Source organism: Chanodichthys erythropterus, chromosome 11 (assembly GCF_024489055.1).
Source record: "Chanodichthys erythropterus isolate Z2021 chromosome 11, ASM2448905v1, whole genome shotgun sequence".
Lineage (NCBI taxonomy): Eukaryota > Metazoa > Chordata > Actinopteri > Cypriniformes > Xenocyprididae > Chanodichthys > Chanodichthys erythropterus.
The window spans coordinates 16583767-16610547 of record NC_090231.1 but is presented as its reverse complement, the minus strand read 5'-3'; the positions used below and the strand labels follow the sequence as shown (position 1 = coordinate 16610547).

Below are 26781 nucleotides of genomic sequence, written 5' to 3'. Positions count from 1 at the left end.
CTACTAGTTTCAACTCTAGTTTCAATTCTCTATTAGGTTCTGTCACAGTAAGTGTAGGTTAAAAATCCCACTAAAAAATGCATAAATAAAAAATAATAATTGTGTGAGACTGTGTTAGGCTTAGGAGTAGAAAAGTTGTTATGACTCAGTATCAAAACAATGCAAGTCTCTGGAGAGTCCATGACAGAAAGAAATGCATATTTACCGAGGTAACGTGTTGCCATCTACTTTAAACTCTCTGAAGTTTCTTTCATACTGAGGAAGCTCCACTGACTCCTTCAGCCATTGAATTGCATCCTCCAGTGTCCAGTTGTGCACTGAGAGCAAAGAGAGTGGTGAGAAGAAAAACGCATATATTAAAAACAGATTTGTAATCCTTTAACATGTTTTGAACACAAAACTTCAACAAAGGGTTCAAATGTCTGAGACTGCAACGTCAATCAAAATCCAATTGAAACTTTCAATTTTTTTTTGAAAGTCATGAAGAATGTAGAAAAAATATTTCAGATTCAGCACTATTTCTAGGTTACTGATTGTGCTCTTTGTACAGATTTTCAGATGGTCTTCCATTGAAGCTCAAGATGTTCTGTGGATCATCTCAAACCATGCTGGAGAACAGCAGCCTGAACAGCAGGTCTGACACAATCTTGTGTGAGTTAATGCAGCTCAAGTGCTGTAGTCATTAAAGGGGTGATGAACAGTAACAGTGAGGTGCCAATTGTGCTGACGGATAAGCGTCAACTACAGCAGGTGCTTTTACTGCGGTAAGTGTGAGGGCAGGGGGTCTATATGCATATAAATTGGTCAGTAAACTGAATATATATAAAATGGTCAGTAAAAAAAAAAAATATATATATATATATATATACAAAAAATGTGCATCAAAACAATGAAAGCCACTATCAAAAACCAACCCAATGTATCTCCTCCACTCTCCTAAAAGAATGAAATGGGAATTCCCATCAGATCAAAGAATCTACTAAATAACCCTTAAGAAACAATACAAACAACACAAAACTGTAATAAACCAATTATAAAGAAGAGCAATATTCAAAATAAACAATAAACAGCCTAAGTAATGAATCGAAATGACCTCCTTAATGATGAACTCATGTGTATATATATATATATATATATATATATATATATATATATATAAAAAAGTATAGCCAAGCCCTTTAAGACTGTGTTCACACTTGTAGTTTGGTTCTTTAAGGTCTGAACCAAAAAAGAAAATGATACATTTATAGTCCTGGTCCACTTAGTGTTCACACTAAGTCTTATTTAACATACTGTAGAACCTAAAGATACAACATAACAAACAAAAAAACAGCTTTAATGATATATATTAGCACTGGACCTTGCAACATGATCTCATGAGAATAAGTGTGTATTTTTACATTAAGTGTGGTTCTACCACATGTACATATACTTATGTTTTCATACACACAAAATGTACAATATTGATGTTTTTCTAGCCCTAAAACGTAAGAATACTTACGTATTAACAGCAATAAAACGTAAATCATTTACGTATCCAAGTGTGAATGTGTATGAATTCCCATGTATTAATATTAAAATCGTGACATTAATGTTTTAAATCTGTTGTATTCAATTGTCATATCAATACATGTTTTTAGTCAAATTTATTGAATGCAGTTTACTCATTTACTTAATATGAAATAACATTTCTGTTCATGACTTGTACTGCAAACCTGTTTCGGAGGATTACATCATGTTAAACAAGACTACACTTTGAAACCTTAAAATGAATAACATTTTCACAATAAATAAATTATTGTGATTACGCTTGTTTGTCTGTTATTCTTTTATCTATAACAGTATAGTTTTAAGAAATGGTTAAGGGTAGGTTTAGGGGTAGGTGTACAATTAGTGGCCCAAAATATTGTTTTAATGTTTTTTTTTTTTACTAAAATTGTAATTTTCCTACACATTTCTGTCCATTATGTTTAATTCTTAAGTATTTGTACGTTTTAGGGCTATAAATGCATCAATATTGTACATTTCAGCACCTTTCTAAGCATACAAAAATTTATGTTTTGTGTCTTTGAAAGTTGCATATTAATACATGTATTAACAATGAGACCAGGCTGAACCTTACAGAACATCCAAAGCAACATTGTGTGCTTAGCGTAAATGCACTCATTGTACATGGTGGTATTTTTACCAGGTGAGAACTCGCAAATCGGTTATGAAATGTGCAGACTGGTCAAAACACGGAATTTGAGTCAAACCACACCAGAGTTCATTTGGAAGAGGAGCGAGACCACCTGAAAATGTGGTGAAATTTTAACTTGATGCAGTGCATTAAAAACACAACACTGTGTGATTAACTCCTTTCAAGCCAGTTGCGATGAAAATAGTCTGTGCTTATTATGATATCTATGGTAGCATACATGCAGGCAGCACAAAAAGTAACAAGGAACAAGAAAGGTAGTCATTTTCTTCTTAAGAAAATATTTGAGAACTTCTTAGGAATTTTTCAAGAAGTACACCTAGGAACATTCTTTGGAACAACTTAGAATTTATCTTAAGAATTTTCTTAAGAAGATTTTCATGAATCAGGCCCCAGGGTTCAGTTGGCAATCGCACCAGAGTTTGTTTTAAAGGGGTGATGAACTGAGAAATCAAATTTTCCTTGAGTTTTTGACATATAAGAGGTCATCATATTATAAGAATATCCTGTAAGTTTCAGAGCTGAAAACTTCCTTGTTAGTCCAATAAAAGCTTTAATTGACACCAGAGCCAGCAAACGACAGGATTTACAAAGTGGGGATCTATGACGTCAAAGGGCAGCAAGCACCGCCTCCGCAGAAGAAGATCAACGCCTATTTCATCACTGCCTGTTTAGCCCCGCCCACCGATTTGCACATGACATGCAATAGAATAGGTAGCCTAAGTAACACAGGCCTATATGGTGCTAAACCAGATTGAGCTACTAAGCAATAAACATGCCATTAGGGATTACAAAATATTGTGCAGTGCCTGGACTCGACAGTAATGCAACAACATGTAAGTAACTGTGTTAAATCTAATGTCTGATCTGATATTAATGATTCATGTACAGTCAGATGTTCTTTGTCCGTGTGTCAGTAAATCAAACCAGTGACTAAACGGTCAACTTGCGTTGTTTCTCTTAGTAGGATGAAAATAATCTGTTATTTAACAGTGATTAAATTATATAAAGAAAGCGATCAAATAAAGCTCCCTTTGCAATCGCTGGAGCAGCGCGCGCTGAAGCTGTCAATCAAACAGTGCGAGTTTATCGTGACACATGTGCAAAACTCCCGTTTTATTCAACGAACCTTTTAGTTATATTGCATTTGCACTGTTAGTGAAGATGAAAGCATTTGTTAGTGTGCAGAAATTGAGTTGCAATGACGAGATCACTGCTTTCATGCACTTAATGGGCCCTATAATACACCCGGCGCAATGCGACGCAAGGCGCAGCACAAGTGTGTTTGCTAGTTTGCGTCCGGCGCCACGTCCTTAAATTAGTAAATACATTTGTGCCAGTAAGAGCGCCCATGGGCGTGCTGGTCTAAAAAAGAGGTGTGTTCAGGCGCATTGCTATTTTAAGGAGCTGAAAATAGACTGCGCCATAGACCAACTCAAACCTGGTCTAAAGTCTAAAGTCAATGGCGCAATATTTTTTGGTTAGAGTGCGTTGGTAGAAACTGCGCCTCTGGGCGCGTCCACAGTGCGCGTTGACTTTGCTTATTACACACAGGGATGCGCATCACACAAACATGCCAAATATTAAAAACAAAAGGATTACTGTGTAAAAGAATATTATTGTGTAGGCTACATAAATATAAAAATGTAATGATGAATAGTCATTGCGTGTATTAGAATTCAATTCAGCCTATTACTACTTATAATGATGAACGAAATTGGCTAATTAATTGAACAATCGTGCCAATACACACACATATATATTAACTGACTCATCGCGTGTACGCCATGTAAATAGCAATCCGCCATGGCGCGAGCGCATCTCGCTCTTAAAGGGAATGGGAGATGACACTCTGATTGGTTTATTGAACGTTACGCCCATTACTCATTAAGAGAATAGGGACAACCCATTTCAAAAATGCGCCCCGGCGCGCGGACCGTTTTTCCGTCGTTAAAATAGCAAAAGTGGATTTGGACACGCCCTGAGTGCACCTGTGCCGTGCGCTTTACACTTTGCGTTTAGATCGTTAAAATAGGGCCCAATATGTCTGTGATCGGCCACACAGTGTTCATCTCTGCAACCTTTCATGCCACGATCTAAATATAATGCCATAGATCTTAATGTAATGCAGCACTTTTCACGATTAGTTAACCTTGAGAGCTGTAATAGTAAAAAAGTGCTAAAAGTTTTCGAGAGACTTAGCTATTTCAGATGGAAAGATGTTAGCCAATCACAGTAGTGGGCGTTTACACTGAAGTCTCACAGCAGACACGCCCCTTAAAACAGAGCGTTCAAACTAGAGGGATAAAATCAGGGTAGGAAAAATGCCTTTTATTTATAAATTATGATCATTTTGGATGTAAAAAGCATACTTACATTATAAGTGCACCCCAGGAAACATTATAAAACAATGCAGTTCATGACCCCTTTAATCAAACCAAACCTGCCAAGCTTGAACACACTCTTAATGCACTCCCTGTACCCACAGAAAAACCTGTGTCAAATAGCCTACATATTATGGTTTCAATTTACATCTGACTAGACATATTCCCTCAAATTATAATTTGTAATGAAAACAATTGCCTTAAAATGCAAAATAGAAGAGTTTTCTCGAGCAGCCTTAGATTTTAGGACCCCACTGTACAGTATGTTCTCTCAACTTGTAGTTGACATCAAGAGAACATGGTGAACCTGCACAGGTGTTGTTCAGGGAGATGGTCAGATGGCCACTCATGACAATGAATTACTTAGTTATTCTTAATAGTTAATATAATGACTCAACTATCATATTTCATACTCGAACTGAAATGAAACCAGACTCAAAAAACATCACAAATTGTGTGCGTGTTTGTGTGCTGAAATTTTGTTTTTTATAATTTTTTTAAGTTTTATTAACTTTAACATCAACTAAATACTATTATGATGCAGCAAGTTGGGATATTAATATGTTAAAAAGTCATTTCTTGTCTTGATTAGTTTAGGACACATCCTGCTCAGGATTTTCAAGTTATTCCATGTTTTTGCTCTCACATGTCCTTTCAAGGGTATGAACAGGAAAGCAAAACCTCTACCAGTGGACAAATTTTTTTCTGTCACTCAAGGCTGTATCTACCACCCAGTCCATGTTTTCTCTATCCATCGCTCTTTACCTTCTGATATTTTCCAGCCCCTCCACAGCTCCTCCACCGTGATGTGCTGGTCCTCTCTGTGAAGATTACTGTGTTTATTGGTCTGCTGCTGTTTCATGTCCTCTATTATAAACTGCAGAAGAACAATAAGATAACATTACTGACATTACAGACCATAGGAAAATGACTTCTTATGAATTAGTTCATGCCATATCATGTTTTATTTGGCTTCAGGGTGCAAGAGAGGCTTTAAAAGGTTTCAAAATGATCTTTTAATATCATGCAAATATTTTTAATGCAAAAAAGACACGAGAGAAACATCACACTTGAATATTGTGTCCATTGCATTAATTCATTTTTCAGATGGTTTTAAACAAAGCGACTTTCAAATAAGGAAAAACCCAAGTGATTAATCATAATGAGCCAACAACATTTGCTGTGCTGCAATACAATTTTAAAAGATGACCAGAAGAATACATATTAGATTAGTGTGAAGCTCTCTATGGTCAGGTCTGTGTAAACGGTGTATCTCTCTGTGGTTCTGCTTATTTGTGTGCTGCACATACAGTACATGATGGAAAATGTCCTTATCCCTAACACTGTGTTGAAAACCCTGTAACATCCATACCCCTGGTTTCACAGACAAGGCTTAAGCTAGTCCAAGACTAAACTGCACATTGTAGCCATTTTAACTGAAAGCAACTTGCAATGACATATCTTAAAATATGTCAGGGCCATTGTTTTGTCTCAAGATATCAAGCACACCAGTAATGTTTTTTTTCTAGGGTACGTTTATAAAAGCTAAATGCCCTAATTGAACTAAGGCTTAATCCTGGCTTAGTCTAAGCCCTGTCTGTGAAACCGGGCCTTGGTGTTCCTGGTCAAAAATGCTTAAAAAATTGTATATAAGCTTATAAAATCTCCTGGTATATTATATTATCAACAAATATTGGATTCAATCTTTTGGTCAACATATTTTCTTTCAAGTAGGACAGGTTTTGTATATATTTTTGAAACTGATTGATCGTAGACCTCATTGACCTGCCCTGAGGATAAAATTCATCTATGTGAAAAAAGAAAGCCTTTAATAAAATAGTTTGTTTGTGTACATGAACGTGTGTGCATGTATCCACACATGGACAGGTCCGAGGCCTTTATCTTTGCAAGCACTCATGTACATATGAGACCATGATAAACATGCTTGTGAACAATAAATGTTTTCTATTTCTATATATCCTAATTATTGTTAATATGTAATTCATTATTTCCAGGAGCTCATTGCTTCTACGTTCAATTAAACTGCTAACAGTGATTGTAAATTAAATTGCCTAAATTATTGCTTTGTTAGCTAACTGCATGATTATATGTACATTTCTGAAACCACATACATATTGGACAGTCACCTCTGATACCAGATTCTCTAAATTATAATGTTGACATGCATTCTCTGTAAAGCTGCTTTGAAACTATATGTATTGTGAAAAGAGCTATACAAATAAATGTGAACTGAACTGAATTATTTTCGATCTCCCCCTTTTATTTTCAATGGATGGTCATTTTTGACCAATAAAAGCTCAGATCAATGAGGTCTAAAATCAGTCAGTTTCAAAAATAAATACAAAACTTGACCTAACTGAAAGAAATCAAGTTGACAAAAAATTAAATAAAATATTATATATATATATTATATATTTTTTTTTTTTTTTTTTGGGCAGGTCATTTTTGACTGGGAACACCACAAGTGTGACTTTATCTTCTGCCATTTTTGTACAAGATAAAAGCATTTCAAAACAAATTTCCTGGTTAAACTTTTAAAAAGGTGCATTTTTGTACAAGATAAAAGCATTTCAAAACAAATTTCCTGGTCAAACTTTTAAAAAGGTGCATTTTTTTCATATTTTATTGATTGAGAAAATTATCCACAAATACTGCTTTTTTCACTCAAAAACTGAAAACATAAGCTCAATGAGGCTTACGATCAATCTGTTCCTAAAATACATACAAAACCTGTCCTAATTGAAAGAAAACAAGCTGACAAAAAGATTGAATCCAACGAGAGATTTATAAGGCCGGTCATTTTTGACTGGGAACACCACAAGTGTAACAACATTTTCTGGAAAAAGAAAATCTTCTCTGGGTCTGGGTGTCTCCAGGTCTCCGGGTCCCGAATAAAACATAAGGGTTATGTAAATCAGATACTCATAACCAACAAACGAAGGGCATGACATCTTTAAAGTCATGTAGGCTTATTTAGTGACTCTCTCTCTCTCTCTCTCTCTCTCTCTCTCACTCTCACACACACACACTCAGGAATCTGCTGTGTCCTGAAAGAGGACACCAACTTTCAGTGGCTGTAAGAAGGAGAAATTCTTGGGCCTCTTCTCGAAACAGTTCTTGAGCCCAGAAGCACCTGCCATGACCAGAAACAATCCTCAAAACACACATCATGTCCTCACCAACCACACGCATATATACAAACAGTCCCACTTAAAATCAAAAACAGCTGAACAGACAAAAAAACAGGAAACTAAAGAGATTCTTATAATCTTGTGGTTGTGAGCGAACCTGAAGGAAATGGTGAGGGCCACTGGTGACGTCTGTATATGTTAGGTGTGGACAAACCAGAAAAGAATTACAGCAGGGTTACAGTAGGGCAGTGAGACCAGTTAAACAGAGGTGCATTGTGGGATTTACACTTTTGAGTAGTGTCAGTTTTCATGTTTTATGGGGACATTCCATAGACATAATGATTTTTATACTGTACAAACTGTATATTCTATTCCCTAACCCTAAACCTACACATAACAGAAAACTTTCTGCATTTTTACACTTTCAAAAAAACTCATTCTGTATGATTTATGTGTGAGTTGATGAATGTTTATATGTGAATAAAAGCCTAAATTCAGTCTGTTCATCATACAAAGCGATCGTGTCTCTTCAGAAAATTTGGACTACATCGCTCAATTCGTATGGATTAGTTTTACGATCTCTTTATGAACTTTTTGAAGCGTCAAAGTGTCAGTTGTGTACAGTATATGTCTATGGAGGGACAGAAAGATTTCATCAAAAATATCTAAATTTGTGTTTCGAAGATGAACGAAAGTCTTACAGGTGTGGAACGACATGAGGGTGAGTAATTAATGACAGAATTCTCATTTTTGGGTGAACTAACCCTTTAATGTATTATGAACAAACATGTATTAACAATGAATAATAGTATACTTAGAAATTAGCATTACCTTAGATTAATAAATGCTGTGAAATGTACATTGTTAGTTCATGATAACCTGGTAATTTAAATGAACCTTATTGTAAAGTGTTATTAAAAAACATCCATGAAATCTTATAATTCCACATAAATATTCATGATTGTGGATTCATTTATTGGAACAAATCATTTTCGTTTGTTAGAACAATAATCCATCTAAACACTGTTTCTGTAAAACAAAATGGAGCATGCAGAGGTCACATAAATCATGTAAAAGTCAAGATTATATTTAACTAGCACAGAATGTGGTGCATGTTTAGATCACATTTAGGAAGACATGCATATGCATGTGTGACAAAGCTTTAACATCTCTCAAGCAAATTATATACAAATCCTATATGAATATGCATGGATTTTTCATCATGTAAACACTAACACACACACAGTAATAATAGCCCTATGGGAGAAGTACTCATATGTCACTGGTCTCTTCTTGCAGGCAAGAATCAATGTCAACTTTGCCCTTTGAGGTCCCTGGTAGGTTTAAGCTTCACTAGCCTGCTTTTAAGCCCCCCCGACCCCCTCACAAAATGCATGCACGCCCCCTCCTCACTCCGACAAATGTATTATTGTATTAAATGACAGGCAACAATTAAGCAAACACAATTTTCCAAGTCTAAATGACATATGCTCACCTCCACACTCTCATTCACTTCAATTCCTCCATCGTTGTCATCATCTAGCTGCTTGTGAATGTGCCGAAGTGCCTCTAAACTGAAGCGGTCGGCTTCGTTCATACACGGTGGGATGACTATCAAACACGGGTCTGCAGGAAGAGACACACAATTAACCTTTCTACATAATTAAACTCAGCATTCAACTTCTGCTTTTCTACACAGTTCATTCCAAGTTTATAGTACATCCAGACAGATGATTTATGATAATTTTAATTTATGGCAATTCTCATGACTTGCTTATGTAAACAAGACTTTCTACTGTTGAATAATAAATAATCATATTACTCATCAAGTTTTTATCTAACTGTCTGTACATGTGCATGTCTGGGCATTTGTAGGGTTCTGTTTACAGTGGTGTGCTTTCACCGGTCTTGACACGCTTATTAGGTTGCAGGCTGTTGGCAAATGGTGCTGGTATTCGGTTGGATCACATCTTGGCTCTTATTTCAGAAAAGTGTGAAGGAAAACGAATCAATTCTGTTTTAACAAACTATTACTGGAAAAGATCCCTGATTGGATGAAACATCATACAGCACTGAGGAGGCCAGGAACATTTTCCCAGAGACAGACACATTAATCAGAAAAAAATATATAAAAGTATATGAAATTCTTCCTAAAATATAAAGGCAGCTATGTATTTGCTTGTATAAAGACCAGTGTATACTCTATGAGAAAAGTATGATATTATGCAAAAATATTTTATTTTTATTGTTATTATACTAAGGCCAAAGCAAATAATTAAAATATATTCTGAAAAATACTGAATTATTATTACATTAAGGTAATGTATACTGTATAAATTCAATTTAAATGTATTTGTAAATTTGTTGTAAAAAAAAAAAAAAAAAAAAAAGTACTTTGCTCTACCCATTATTACAGCAAAGTTATATTTATGGGCCTAAATTCAATTTAAATTTATTTGTAAATTTGTTGTAAAATTGTAATTTGTAAATTTGTAAAGTGTAAATTATTTGTAAAATGTAAATAACACTTTTCACAATAACAATGTAAAAAAGCAAAACTTTATGTCCTCAAATGGCCTCAAATCCATGCTCTTGTGAAAAAGAATTTCTCATTTAAAAAAAAAAGTTCCTTACGAAATAATATACTGCATTTAAAGGAAGATACTTAAAGGGTTAGTTCACCCAAAAATGAAAATTATGTCATTAATGACTCACCCTCATGTCGTTCCAAACCCGTAAGACCTCCGTTCATCTTCAGAACACAGTTTAAGATATTTTAGATTTAGTCCAAGAGCTTTCTGTCCCTCCATTGAAAGTGTAGGTACGGTATACTGTCCATGTCCAGAAAGGTAATAAAAACCTCATCAAAGTAGTCCATGTGACATCAGTGGGAAGCATCTAAAATACATTTTGGTCCAAAAATAACAAAAACTACGACTTTATTCAGCATTGTCTTCTCGTCCGGGTCTGTTGTATATCCGCGTTCACGACTCTGCAGTGACGCTGCTTCTTCTTCTTTCCTGTTTTACGGCAGTTGGCATCCAGCACCAATTGAAAGCGGATATACACAGACCCGGAAGACAATGCTGACTAAAGTCGTAGTTTTTGTTATTTTTGGACCAAAATGTATTTTCGATGCTTCAAAACCTTCTAACTAACCCACTGATGTCACATGGACTACTTTGATGATGTTTTTATTACCTTTCTGGACATGAACAGTATACCGTACATACACTTTCAATGGAGGGACAGAAAGCTGTAGAACAAAATCTAAAATATCTTAATTTGTGTTCCGAAGATGAACAGAGGTCTTACGGGTTTGGAACGACATGAGGGTGAGTCATTAATGACATCATTTTCATTTTTGGGTGAACTAACCCTTTAAGTGCAAACTGAATTTAATGTTTTCTTACACCTAAAGGATAGTTCACCAAAAAAAGAGAAAATTCTGTCATGATGTACTCACCCTCAAGTTGTTCTAAACTTGTATGAATTTTTCTCTTCTGCTGAACACAAAAGAAGATATTTTGAAGAATATGGGTAAAATAGTTGATGGGTCCCATTGACTTCCATAGTATGGGGCCCATCAACAATAAAATATCTTCTTTTGTGTTCAGCCAAAGAAAGAAATTCATACAGGTTTGGAACAACTTGAGGGTGAGTAAATGATGACAGAATTTTCACTTTTGGGTGAACTATCCTTTAATTGCATGTTATTTACAATTAAATGATATGTATTATAGTTTACATTAAATGCAATTAGTTGTGTTATTTAACCCACTTAAGAAGGACTTAAGTACATCTAAGGCAAATGTAACCCTTCTCAATAAAATATAAAATGCAAAATTCTGCTAAACAAAATTAAACAAAAGGTCTTCTCTAAATATTTGCATTATGCCTTGCATGTGTTCCCCCATTGGATTGCATAATCATATTTGTGTGCCAGATGTCCCTGTCCACACTCATTTCCATGTGTGGTTTTTTGCATAAAACTCACTTGAACTGATGGGTGACATCACAGGAACACTGTGACAACAAGTAATATCTAACAATTACAAATACTGTTTGTCAAACAGTGGGGTCCAATCTTTCATTGAAAATGTGGGATTTTGTTTTATTAAAACATGAAAATGATTGTGGAAACTGAAAAATGTTGTTATGTTATGATGTAAAATTAATGAGAAATATTTGTAGGTCGAGTAAATTAGTGACAGAGTATTTGTACAGACAGATTCTTGCTTCCATTTTCAAGCACAAGATGCTCTTTATAGGAGATGCTTTATCATGCTGGAGACCATGGTCATCAGGATGGACACAAAAGTTCAAAAGGTCATTAGAGATGAAATGTGTTAACTTTTTAGAAAAACAGTTAAGTTGGTCATGTGCAATGACAAATTGTATTAAATTACAAAAGGATTCAAAATAGAAGCATTTCCACTAGTAAGTAACCTACTTTTGGAGTCCACTGTACGTATCATTGAAAGGAATAAAAACAGAAAACTTTTAACAACATGTTCAGATTACCAAAGAAAACAAAAAAGACTGCTGATGATATACAGGTCCTTTTTCATTCAAGTGACATTGCTGAACTATTAACAAACCTCACCTAATACGTGGGCTTATAGTATGTGGCAGGAAGTAACACTGTGCGGGGGAGAATAAATAAAACCATGTAGCAAAAATAGTTCTGAAGAACAAAATGTGTGAAATTAGGACACGGAAATCTATAAATAGATTTTCGTTTCCAGTTGTCAGGAAGTGGTTATCTAAATGACAAAGAACAGTACGGACCTCCATGAGAAATACACACACACATAAACAAACTTTTTAAATGACAGAGGCAGAGGCACGAGTTACAGATAAAAGATAGACCGCCACCTGCTAAAACTTTCTTTCCATGATATAAAGGTAAGTGAAACTAAAGTCCTCAAACAATCTTCAAACACCACTTTTAACTTAAGCTACAAATGACATGCTACAGATCCCCAGTCTGATCAGTTTCTTCAGTCTATTTTTAATGGTGAAGGAAATCAGTTGCAGCCCTATCTGAATAATTACAACAAAAAAAAACAAGTTAGAATATATGCATTTATACAACAGTTCTGTCTGGTTCTCGAATCTGATTGGCTGATAGCCATGCAATATTTCAGTGATAACAGCACTCCTACTGCCTTTTCACCGTTTGTTTCACTCCGCTTGAAGTGACCGTCATGGCGGCCGATCAAATCAACCGTAATTTTTACAAATACTACTTCTTGTACCACGAACTGTAGTTTTAATAGTTTTTTAGGCGAGAATGTAGTTGTTTAGACCTGAAATATGTGACTCATATTTAATAACAGCGCCTATTTTACAATTTGTTTTGACGTTTTCGGAGATGCGAGCTTGAGTGCGTCAGCGGCCGTTCAGTGATTCTGTAACCGCCGAGAACAGCTTCATCTCAGCCAGTGCCTCGGGGATTTGCCGCTGGCTCTTATAGTGGTTAAACATGAGACATAATTCAATTTGAGTACATAGAACGGGCAATCTTTGGTCTTATTAATCTATTATTTGTTCCAGAGCAAGTCGAATTGTGCTATATTAAATTTGATAATAATAAACGTTACGTTAGATCCTTATTTAGCATATTGGCTACAACTAGACGGGACATATCAGACTCTTCTCCGCTCTTTAAATACGTAAAACATTAAACTTTATAAACATATGTTGTTTTTTTTGAGTAAAGAAAACGCTTTACAATTTTTTTTCAAATGTCTGTGTACTTACATAATAAAAATACACAGTACACACACATTATGTAAACACAAACTTTTATTTTGGATGCGATTAATTGCGATTAATCGTTTGACAGCCCTAAAAATAATACGCACCAGTGCGAATGAGTCTTTCCACGCTCATGGCCAAAGAAATATACTTAGAAACCTCAACTGTGCGTAAGACTGAGCAGAATGCAGAAAATGAAGTATATGTGGGCCTTCATATTGGTGGCCTTTTACCTTGTAGTACACCACATTACTACTCTAATCACCTTTAGAGGTAGAAAAGGAACAAATTTGTCCCTTTAGTGTACTGTCACTGTGGCAATCTGTACCCCTAAAGCCCTGGATACACTGCAGGATTTTAGCAATCCTATAAGATCATTACTTTATCACACTGTGCGACATGGATCTACTAAACTTGGGTACGACATGCATGTAGACTGTTCGATGATGACATCTATTGACTCGTAGGCTACGATGCAAGTTTCTAGAAGAATAAAATGTCATCAGCAAGTGCTAGTGGTAAACAAAACACCATGCTGAATCACACTTTCAAAGTTGTAGTTTGTATGTGTACTGAAAATAAAAAGAAAGTGGCAACAGAAGAAGGGAAAAGAGCTTGAGGTAAGCAGTTTTAAGTTTTAGCGCCATGTCGCATTGATTTCATGTCGCATTTTTATTGGCTGTTCAGTCAACGTAGGTCGTAGCAGCAAACACACAGTGCGATGATCATGCTGAATTTCTGAAACTGTCAGAAAATTATCATAGGCTATCTTTGGTCGCAAGACTGGGAAAACGGCCATCTTTGAACCTCTCTCACTGTAGGACATAGGACCACCGATTACAAATCACAGAAATCGGCACGATTCTTTCACAATGGCAGTCTTTCATCTGGGACAGCCAAAAATCGTGTAGTGCAGTGTATCCCTGGCTTTAAGCAAGGCTGGAAAACTCTGGCCCTCAAGTTTTTCTCCAACCCTAATCAAACACACCTGAACAAGGTCTTGAGGATTACTAGAAAGCTACAGGCAGTTGAGTTTTATCAGGGTTGAAGCTAAACTATGCAGGAAAATGGATCTCAAGGGCTAGAGTTATCCAGCCCTGCACTAAAGGTACAATTTTTGCATTTTTTTCAGACAGTGTATGCATCTCTTTAGATTATCATAGGGCTAAATGTAAAATAAATTTGCATTCAGTTCAGAACGTAATCACACAACACGGACAACCATTTTCACAACCAAGTTGTGCAGACCTTTTAATCTAACTGGTAATTACAGAATTGCAAGGGAGAAGCATCGTGTAAAGTAAATGCATACTGTGAGGAATCTGATATGTGCCTGGGACACTCATATTACTGATGGATGTCTCGCTTGAACAGGGGCAGAAACACTGCTGAAACACACAGCTTCTCACTTCTATCGGCTTTCAGAGGAAGTATGTCGGGATATAAACAATGTTTACGTGACTTTGTGTTCGTCATTGCAGGAGAGAAAACACAGAGAAAAACAAAAGAGAATTAAATGTGATATGAGCACTCAAAAGAGTTTATGAATGTGGATGGCTACTGTAAGACAGCCTCTTTCTGTCCAACACCCACACAGGTCCTCTAGAGACCGTAAGATGAGAGGGTGAGAAGTTCAGTCAAACAAACGCAATGAAATGCGACTTTCACCTATCATCTTGCTGCAAACATTACCTCAAAGAAAGAGAAAACGCTATGGGAAAACAAGAATGGCTCATGTGTCTTTCTCAGCAGACTCTGCTTCGAGATGTTGTCATGGAATGGGAATACCAGTTCTGGATCAGGGATCTCTGTTAAGGATTCTCCATTGTTTAGTCATGCTTCTAATATCACAACATGTCGACAGGTAAAACAATCGTGTTGCTTTTGATAGTTCAATAATGTCAATTCAGTTTTCAAACGTTAGTTGTTTTCATGCCTTCTGCATAATATTTGCACCATTTCATGCTTTTCATCTTCAGAAAGATCTTTAGTCCTCCCCATATTGCATGAGAACTGTGACTTGCTTAATAATGTGGAACAACCTCTTTAAGTAGGGCTTCCATTTACCTAAGAAGACCTGGCAAACTAATAAACATGTCTGAGATATCAGTTATCTAAAAAAAAAAAAAAAAATGATATGAGAAATAAAACAAACAGACACTTTCTTTGAAAAACTAAAATCTGAATGTTTATTGTACTGAAATCCTACTGATATGTCACTTGCATAATAATTTGGAACACAGTGTATAGAGAAAAAGGGTTATTTAGATTATTAAAATGTTCTTCACACTAAGAAAAATTTTTCTTTCAAGAAATCTTTCTTGGAACCCAAAGTGATTTGTTGGTGTAGTTCATGCATACAGACAACACACAACATGCATGTTGTTCAATCCAAATCTGAATCTGCTCAACAAAAATACCAGTTTAAAAACAGAAAGATACTGTATACATGGGTGTGAAAACCACATTCACCAAATGTATTAAATCCCCTTTGCTTCTGTCTTTCTGAACCTCCAAAAAAGGCATATTATTCCGGCACCTATAATCCTCTGCTTATGATATTGCATAATTCTCAAAATCTGACAGGGTTCACAATCCAGGAGTTCAGACTTCCAGAAAAGGAGACAGAGCTTGTGCACCATTACAGTAGGAATGTGCAGATTGAAGCTGAAACTCAAGACCTGGGTGACTAACCACCAAAGCAGAGAGAGAGAGAGTCTTAATTAGAGCAGATACTTATCTTTGATTTTATAAGCAACACTGAAGATAAGTGTTTGCACTAGAAGAGAAAAGAGAGAAGTGTGCAGTCATGAGAGGGAGAAGAACCACACATCATCCGTTTGTATTTGTAGATGATGTGTAGAGATATTAGTCGCACAGGCTGACTTAAAGAGATAGTTCACCCAAAAATAAAAATTATCCCATGATTTACTCACCCTCAAGCCATCCTTGGTGTATATGACTATCTTCTTTCAGACAAACACAATCTGAGATACATTTAAAAATATCCCGTCTCTCCCAAGCTTTATAATGGTAGTGAATGGGGGGCCTGTTTTGAAGCCCAATAAAATGCATCCAAGCTTAGACGCCTCTCACAGTTTAAACAAATAGGTCTGTGCAACAAACTAAAGCTCCTCTTTTCTTACATCGAAATCCTCTAACATTTCTCTTTAAAATTTCTCGTTTTAGACTTCTAATTCGTGACCGGTGTTTTGTTTTGCTCTATCCTCTGCGCTTTCGCGTTTCAATGCGCCATGCGCCAGGTCAAAGGTTACTCTCCCGCCTCAAATCGATGCGTACAGCCGTCTGCCTGAAGTTAGTTATTATAGTTAAAGTTTTAAATATGGATATTTTTCTTACAAAAACCCATTGCTTTGCTTCAGAAGGCATTTACTAACCCACTGGATTATATGATTTTAAGATGGATGGATGCATTTTTTTGGACTTCAAAACAGGCCCCCCATTCACTACCATTATAAAGCTCGGAAGAGCCAGAATATTTTTAAATATATCTCTGATTGTGTTCATCTGATAGAAGACCTAGGATGACTTGAGGGTGCGTAAATCATGGGATAATTCTCATTTTTGGGTGAACTATCCGTTTAAACATAAGGACATCCAGTGAGGTCCACACTGTCTGAGAGAACTTCTCTGATAAGGTCAGTCAGTCAGAGGGGAGGAGGTCCACCCACGTACCTTATTGGCCTAACAACAAATGCAGAAGTCTGAACTGACAGTCAAAAAGTCAAAGGGGTCATAGCAAGTCGACCAAGGTTTGGTAATTCATTACTTTGATTGCTATATTATTAAAGATTTTAAGTTTCACTGCCCCCACCACAAAAAGATAATTCATTTTACTTTTAGTGATGAATTTTATATGCACCAGACATGCTTTCTTTAAGAAGTAATAATGGAAATGAATGGAAAATGATAGCATATGATGCAAAACATTGCTGGATGTTTATTAACTTTCAACCCACTCTGATGATTTCAAGTTTTATATCATCTACAGTGTACTAGCTAGCAACACAATGTTAATGTACTGACATTTAAATAAGTACAATCTGCAACAACAATATTCATTGTAAGATTTACCCCTTTTACTGTTGAGTTCTGTATGAATTTAAAATACTGCATTGAGAGGGAAAATATGAAGTCAGATGATCTGATGACTGCTTGTCAAAATGTGTTACATACTGTATGTGTGAACTGATGGTTTAAGTGTTACTTGTGTTTGCATACGTAAGAGGAAATCTGTAAAGGACAGTAAATATACTGCCCAGTGCTCTCATACTAGAAAAAAAAAGGGGGGGGGGCAAACAAGCAATACTGTAGATAACTTACAAAACATACACACTGTGAATAGTTAAACATAAAATAATAATAATTAAAAAAAAATATGAATATAAAAACACATGCCTGGTTAACCTACCATAAATGCATTTGGTTATTATGATATTTGCATTAACGTTGACATAAGAAAAACAGGTCTAGTCAAACAGTTCTTTATTAGTCTGACTTTTCTCGAAATAGCATCATCATTGTTGATTTGAGTAACATCGTGAATATTGTGAGTAGGCAACCTTCTCGAGTTCCTGTTTAAGAACTGTTACTTCCTGTTTGTTTGGAACCACTTCCTGCAAACTCTCTTACAGATTCTCTATAATGCCACCAACACAATTATGACTTTAGCACTTATACAGGGAAATACATCAGATATGTTCAACAAAATGAGCTAGGCCACACTGACACAATCTTTACAGAATCTGCATACAGTTTCATTCCTATTTTCATTTCAGCTTTACAAAAGGCTTACATCCAGGAATTTCTTGTCAATTTTTCCCCAAGAGCATCTGGGCCAATTGTTGAAGAAATTCTGCCACTGATGGCAAGTATCCCTCAACATAAATTATAAACTTTCATGAGATTGAGAAGGTACAGATGGCGCAACAGCATTGTAAGTATGCAGAAACATTATATTTTAATGAGAATGTGGCAGACTTCAGATTAAGTGACCTGCAATACAGTGTCTATATTTTATATGGATGTAGTATGCAGCATCCAGCATGATAATGTATTTGAGCAAAATGGTAGATTGAATGAAATGATAAAACTCCACTATAACACTAACATTATTTCAGCATTATGACAGCGCACACCTCGCTCACTGTCCAAAGAGATGACATCAGAGCATGATGGATTTAACCTTTGACCACCTCTTAGGCGCCACTGGATTAAGCCTTCAGTCTCTCCACAATCAATTAGCCGAACAGAGTTATAGCGGAAGTGCAGCACATAGCAACATAGCTACAGAATGTGTAACTCTAACGGTTTGTGAAGTAGGATAAGCAGCCCTTGAGAACACACCTGTTTTTGGGGGGCCTGCAGAGCTGGATTACCACTAACCTCAAAGCATACGCTGACTCATCTAGCACTTCAGCCCACTGTACCCACAACGGAAAGTAAATCTCAATAAAAGATGGCTTGATTTAGCATTTCTCATTTAAAAATATAGTTTGTGAACCATTGATTCTTAATACTGTGTGTCGTTACCTGGATGATCCATGCCTGTTTTTTGTTTGTTTTTTATGTGATGGTTGTTCATGAGTCCCCTGTTTGTCCTGAGCAGTTAAACTGAGCTCTGTTCTTCAGAAAAATCCTCCAGGTCCTGCAGATTCTACAGTTTTCAAGCATTTTTGGGATATTTGAACTCTTTCCAGCAGTGACTGTATGGTTTTGAGATCTAACTTTTCACACGGAGGACAATTGAGGGACTCGAGCACTATTAAAAAAAGGTTCAAACATTCACTGATGCTCCAGAAGGAAACACGATGCAATAAGAGCCAGGGGGTGAAAACTTTTGAACAGGATGATGTCCAATTTTTCCCATTTTGTTTAAATACCATTTTTTTTTTCATTTACTACTGCTCTTCGGAAGCAACAGAAGATACTTTGCATGTTTCTCAGAAGACAAATCAGTACAATTTACCTTGATCTTCAAATTCAAAAAGTTTTCACCCCCCAGCTCTTAATGCATCATGTTTCCTTCCTTCTGGAACATCATTGAATGTTTGCAGCTTCTTTAATAGTTGAGTTTGAGTCCCTCAGTTGTCCTCAGTGTGAAAAGATGAATCTCAAAATCATTCAGTCACTGCTGGAAAGGGTTCAAATATGCAGAAAATGCTGGAAAACTGAAGAATCAGCAGGACCTGAAGGATTTTTTATTTTTTATTTTCTGAAGAACAGAGCGCACTTTAACTGTTCAGAACAAACAAAGGACTCGTAAACAACCATCACAAAACAAAAAAAAACAGACGTAGATCATCCAGGTAACAATTAAGAATCAATGGTTCACAAACTTTTGAATTGGGTTATTTTAATAAATTCAGCTTTTTTTTCTTGTCAACTATATATATATAACCATCTTTTATGTAAAATATCTTACTTGGGACAGTACTAAATAAAAAAAACAAGCATTTTGTATGATCTCTCTTATTTTGGTTAAAAAAAAAATAATAATTTACATTTTCACAGATTCTGCAAGTGGTTCACATACTTTTTCTTGCAACTGTTTATGAAAGGAATATAAATTGGTGATTGTGATATTTTGTGGTAGGCCTATATATACACACACATTTTTAAAGTCTCTTATGTTCACCAACACTGCAATTATTTGATAAAAATACAGCAAAAAAGTAATATTGTGTAATATTATTACAGTTTAAAATAATTGTTTTTTTAATATATTTTAAAATGTAATTTATTCCTGTCATGGCAAAGCTGAATTTTCAGCATCATAACTCCAGTCTTCAGTGTCACATAATCCTTCATAAATCATTCTAACCCTTAAATGCATACCTCGGGTCTTTAGTGACCCGGTATTCCTCAATCAATTCATTGTAAAGAATATAACAAGAAAAAAAAAAAATCATAAAATTATAAAAGAATGCCCATTTTTGTATTCATTTTTTGTAAAAAATCGTATAGCGTCGCTAACGACCTGAGGTGTGTATGAGTGTACATATATTTTTTCTGCACAACATTAATTGAATCTTAGATGACGGAATAAGTGTAATTCACCTTAATTCCACAAGTTGGCAATGTCTGATACACAATGCTGAATTGACGACTCATTCAGACAGAAAACGAAATAAGAAAAACATGAAATGGCTCAGCGATTTACTGCAGAGCAAGTACTGAACGCAATCAAATATGACTGTAACTGTTACATGATGGATCTGGTGAAGCTGTCAGTGATCGAAATATTGATTTTGAAGATGTTGAAAATTATATAGTTCTGAGAATATGTTTGAGATCACGAATGGGCTCATATTCGTGACCTCAAACATAAAACTAGCCCATTATTTGCTGAATTTACTAGAAAATGAGCTCTGACGAGGACAGTGATGATAGCAATAAACATCTGCTCAAAAGGAGCCCTTTCAAGCTCCAAAAGGTAATAAAATACGATTTATTTTATTCTTCTGTAATTGTTACTCTAATATCAGAGGAGTTTTATATCATCTCAACAGGTAGAGATCCTTCCGTGTTAGATATAGATCCGGGTCGATAAAGACCCGAATATGTAAGAATGATTGGCGAAACAGCATTTAATATGATGATTTGGCGCTTAAGAAACATTTCTTTATTATCAACGATGAAAACAATTTTGCCGTGTATTATTTTTGTGGAAACTGTTTTTTTTTTTTTTTTTTTTTTTTTCTTCAAGATTCTCTGATTAATAGAAAGTTAAAAAGAGCAGCATTTATTTCAAATAGAAAACGGTAAAAACACTGTATTGTAGTGATGCATGCTGCGAAGCTGTGAGAGAAGGAAATATTGTGCATTATCATCTGATATTATGCTAGTGCCACTCCTGTAATACTCACGGTAAAAGCATAAGAAAACATTGAGGAAAACTGGGTGTGATAAAAGAGCAAGTGATGTCTCTGTCATATACAGCTTACTGTAGACAAAGTGTTTTGAGGCATTCATTGAACTAAGAGATAAAGAAACTGAGAGTGTGACAATGAGACGTTCATTTTTCTCCACTGCTTTCAATGGTTTGTGAGCTGGTTGTTTTTCTAGTGACAGATAAGTGACAGCTTTTCTTCTTTTTTTCTTTTCAGTAGAATGCCCCCTTTCTAAGCACTCTGTATCTGTCTGTGTTGGGCTTCTTTGCAGAGCTAAGATGTAAGACTTGCAGAGTCTGCCATCTCTCTCTCTCTCTGTCTCTCTCTCTCTGACCCTGAAGAAGAGGGAAAGTCCCTGAAATGAGAGGCCACTGCTATTCCTTTCATCCAAAATATCTCTTCATCTCCTCACCCATGAACAGCACCAATTCAAGCTTTCATAATACATGGATTATGAGAACATATTATTAAATAAAAGTCTGCAGTTTTGGACAGAAAAGCAAAAGCACATATTGTAAAATAATTGATTTGGAGTACATTTTATTGAAGTACATTTTATAAGAAAATACAGTTTGTCTTTCTACTTCATTTAATTCAATGTGTTACTGCCATTTCTTTGTAACCGTTTATGAAAATTACAAGCAATTACTGAGTGAAAATTGTTTTTACACTATTTTTTTCTAGTGTGAATGAGTAAAATGTCTCTGTCTATATGTTCTTTCATGCACCTTGTGAGTTTAACACCATGGCAATCTGATAGACATGAGCAGTGGCCAGTTTTCCGCCCAGGCGATCAATGAATACACACAGCTACTCTCTCTTGGCATTGTGCTGATGCCTGACGCTTACATAATTACTGAAGCAACCGATGTAAATAAAACTGATACAGATGTTTGAAGAAACAGTTCTGTTTTCATCACTCGTGAAATGTGACTGTGACGGTGGAGATCTGAGACATTCTGATGCGGGTACAAATACAGAAAAGAATGAACAGAGACAAATGTAACATGACCTTTAGGAGAGGAAAGCAGGCTGTAATACTGACACTATATTCTATAAAATATCTCAACGAACCCTACTTGGATTTGTAGACTGCATGCATTCTGTGTGAATGTGAGAGCGTGTAAAGGAGTGTGTGTGAGTGCACAGAGATCAAGGGCATGTAATCTAGGGACCACAGCTGGACTAATATGTGTCTTTATTATCCTCTGTAGTGGGTCTTAGCACGTTCATGTCATTCCCTTTTTAGCATCATGCCAACGGATTTCACAGCCGAGTATTTGGCGTGTCAGGCTCCCTGATGTTATACCTTTGTTATGTCGTTCTAAATCACAATCCCAAATCATCAGGGTTATGAGCCATTCAAAAATGAACTGAGAATTCTACTGAAACTGCAAATCCATTTATGACTTTTAATTTAATTAAAATTGGTTTTCAGTACTAAAACAACAACAACAACAACAAAAAACATTGCTTTGTTTGCAGAGATTTAGGAAACATGCTAATTCACCTACTTGTTTCTCTAAAAACAATGCTACAGACAGTTATTCTACTTTGAAATGTGTCTTCAATTGTCGGAAGGTATATTAACCAAATAGTATTTCAACACACTGGGTTGCCATTTGGCGGAAAACACAGAGTATTGTAGCCACAGAAACCAGTAAATAAACTAGGTTTTTCTATTCTACCTGACCTAAAAAGCCTCGGCATCCATCTAAAAGGCTCTATGTCTAGAAGCATATTAACATGTATAAATCTACTCTACTTACAGTGTAAGGCAGGGGTCGGCAATTAAGTTTGGCATCGGACCAAAAAAAAATGTCAACACTTGATGGCGGGCCAGAACATAGTCAAAGGATGAAAAATGCAACTAGAATTGCCTGTGACAGACTGTGTCTTTTGTAACTGGTAGTTAGCTGTTACTCTGTGTTAAATCCTGTAATAGGACAGTCATTAACAAAAAGCCACATTTGTGGCTGGATAATTTAATAAAGTGGAGTAGTGACCTGGCAAGTATCTTCATTCACCAACTTGCAAAACAGACCGCCTTGCTAAAACAACATATGTTGGAGAAGCGGAATGGATAAAAATAATTCAATAAATAAAAGAGGACTTGAATAAACCCATTAATGGCATGTTTGAATCATGCCCTTAACAAACTATATTTTTATTTCCTCTTTCCATATTGTGAATAATAAATGCGTATCATTTTAATTTGCTTGTTACACAATGAAGCCTAATGTATTGTAATAATTATTTGATGTAGCCTACTTTTACACTCAGAATTATTCCTTGGCATCCTCAAACTGCATTTATTTTAAATTGTTTGTGTGCTGGAGGTAAGCTATTACGTCATGTGCAGACTGATGTTAACATTTAAGATAGCTGGTGAGAAAAAAATGGCACTATCAAAGAGTCTAAAGAGGAAAGATGACAGCAAAAATAGTGCATACAAAGAAGAACGGAAAGACAACTATGTGTTTATCTTACCTAGTTTTGTGAATGCAAAGCCGGTGTCTCTTATCTGCAACAAAGTTGTCGCCGTTTTCAAAGAATATAACACCGACGTGAGCGGTGCATTGCGTGTCGCAAAAAAGATAATAGAAGATATCTCAAAAAAGATAATAGAACCCATTATAATCAGTGATATTGACTAAACACTTGATGTGTCGCTGTGCGACGCGAGTCACCCGACATAACTTATTCCTGACAGTAAATGGATTCCCCATTTTGTTTTTGACATAGCCCAAATGCTTTGCAACGGTTGGTTTGTCGTGTTCAGCATAGACAGCTTTTAGCTGTTGCGGCGCAACACGACGCGAAAAAAGTCTGGTATAGACACGGTGATAATATTAAACGGCACCACGAGACGAAGATCTATTTCTGAACCAGCCGCTATCAAAATAACATGGGTTCGGGACAGATATTATTGCTGGCGGGCCAGTTTTGGCTTGTCACCTTCCATTGTCCATTGTGCTCATTCCTGTTCTCAAACTGCCAACTGCGTGAACTTCCGGTCTGAGGAGGAGGTAGCAGGAGAAACAACCTTCTCCAATATTTTGAATTTGGACTGCAGTACCCATTTCAACCACTAGCTTTCAATATTACATTCTGCACCTTTAATATAATCATCTAATGTCTTATGCAGTGGTTCCCAACCACATTCCTGGAGGCCCCCCAACACTGCACATTTTGCATGTATCCTTGATCAAGCACACCTGAATCAGGTCATCAGCTCATTAGCAGAGAATCCAAGGCTGTTTCACAGAGAACCTTTTTTTCCACGAGAATGCAAGTCCGTTCTTGCCAGGCGACCTTGAAAGAACGAACTCAGAAGGACGCGAGGACACAGATCTCATCATTTGAGAATTGAGATGTGCTGCAATTTTGTTGCTCAACTGACTGTCCCAGCACATTCTAAGTATAGCGGCTAATACACAATAAATACAACATAACATCACAAAGAAAACGTCATAACCTATTAAAAGATTTCTTTCATATTATTATAGACATTGTTTTCATATAATTTTATAGCTTTTTATTTTACCACATGCATTTATGAAAATGATTAGGCTAGCCTGTGTGTTACATGCTTTGTCAATGTTAAGATTCTTTTTTTTATATTCCAATAAAAATACTGCAGGCTTTCTTCAGGTTATCACTTTATTAAAATGAAGCAAAACAAACGGTTAAATATATGCGAGCTTGTAGCGGGAATCTCATAAGTGAGAACAAGAACTTTAAAGCTTACAGGTTTCTGTACGTCGATTCCCCCAAGTCTGCATTCTATGCATCCTCAATATCAAGAACACATCCAGGCACTTTCATGCATCCTCTGTTCTTGCGTTCTTGAGTATTGGAACTGACCTTCGACGGTTGAAGATGACGTAGAGCAAGAACACAAGGACACAAGATCGCTGAAGTACGCATATTGAGAAACTGCACAAGACCAGAAATGGGTGTGTCAGACAAAGGAGACATGGAAAATGTGCAGTGTTAGGGGGCCTTCAGGAACGTGGTTGGGAACCACTGGTCTAATGTAATATTAATATATTATCTTTACATCTATATCCATCTCTACTATTCAAGCGTTTGGGTTTGTAGGCATTTTTAATGTTTCATATGATATTTTTATATATTTTAAAAGGTATTGTATTACTGTGAAGGCAAAGTTGAATTTTCAGCATCATTACTCCAGTCTTAAGTGTCACATGATCCTTCAGAAATCACTCTAATATGCTGATTTGGTGCTCAAGTAACATTGATATGACAATGTTAATGTATTTGATCTTGGCGTACTAGATCTGCTATGCATGCTGCTGCTGCTACAAAGCAAGTATGACTTGCAAATGCCAACAGATACACAGACACACTGCTGTGCACATGTAAGATCTGCTGCAGCATGAATAGGCATATATAAATTCTAGAGCATATCTAGACAGGTGGAGCTGGGGAGGTGGAGGGGACAGCTCTGATGTCACGCTGCAGGACAACTTACAGCAAACACTGAACCAGACTATTTAAACCTTGAAGAGGCAATTTCATTGGCTGCAGGATCAGCAGAGGCCAATCAGCTTGCCCTATGTAAATGATGAAATTGCTATCAGATTACATTTAAAACACCTATCAGTCTGCGCTATCTGGAGATTCATGATTAAACTGGATATTTATTTACAAATCTTTTGTAACATTATAAATGTCTTTACTAATGCATCCTTGCTGAATAAAATATTAATTCGTAATTTAAAAAAAATGATCAAATGTAAATTTCTGTGTGGCGAACTCAATTCAAATTCACACTCATGAACTGACAAGTTGCCAAATTTTAAATTCTTAATTTTGCCCAAACCTGTAAGTCATTCACATCAAGTTTGTACAATATGGCTGCATTATACTTTGTAGAAAATCTGACTGAAACATGGTAGAATCAATGAGGAGTGCAAACAAAATCCATAAAAACAGAAATAAACATACTTCAGACAGGAGGAAGTATGTTTATTTCTGTTTATTTGGCTCACCACCTGTCCATATCTTTACTCAAGAAATTGTTTGCACTTTCAGTGATTCTCTTGTGTCTTCCATTACAAAATGCGTCATTTCCCTATGTATCCTGAAATGCGCCAATCACATTGTGAAAGCAGCTAGTCAGACCAGGCTAGAAATGACAAGTAAACCTCAGAACACAGCCACATCCAGCACATCACAAAGAACTCCTTCAGTCCCTCTAGAAAGAATGACACAAAACAAGCTACACAGACCAGCTCAATAAAATGACCTACATTTCCATTGGGGACAATTTTCTGCATGAACTGAGGTACCAGTTGGATGATGCAAGCCTTCAGAGAATAGTTTCAGTTAAATTAAAACATTAC

The 26781-nt window shown here is 36.1% G+C and overlaps 1 protein-coding gene across 1 annotated transcript in view; it reads right to left on the bottom strand.

Annotated features, from left to right (window-relative positions):
• Positions 1 to 26781, bottom strand: part of stim2b (stromal interaction molecule 2b) — a 50761-nt gene that overhangs the window by 11217 nt on the left and 12763 nt on the right. The window contains exons 3-5 of the mRNA XM_067400512.1: positions 9229 to 9359; positions 5347 to 5458; positions 206 to 317 (exon numbers count right to left, since the gene is read on the bottom strand). Coding sequence (XP_067256613.1) covers positions 206 to 317; positions 5347 to 5458; positions 9229 to 9359 — 355 coding nt within the window. The remainder of the gene's footprint in view (positions 1 to 205; positions 318 to 5346; positions 5459 to 9228; positions 9360 to 26781) is intronic.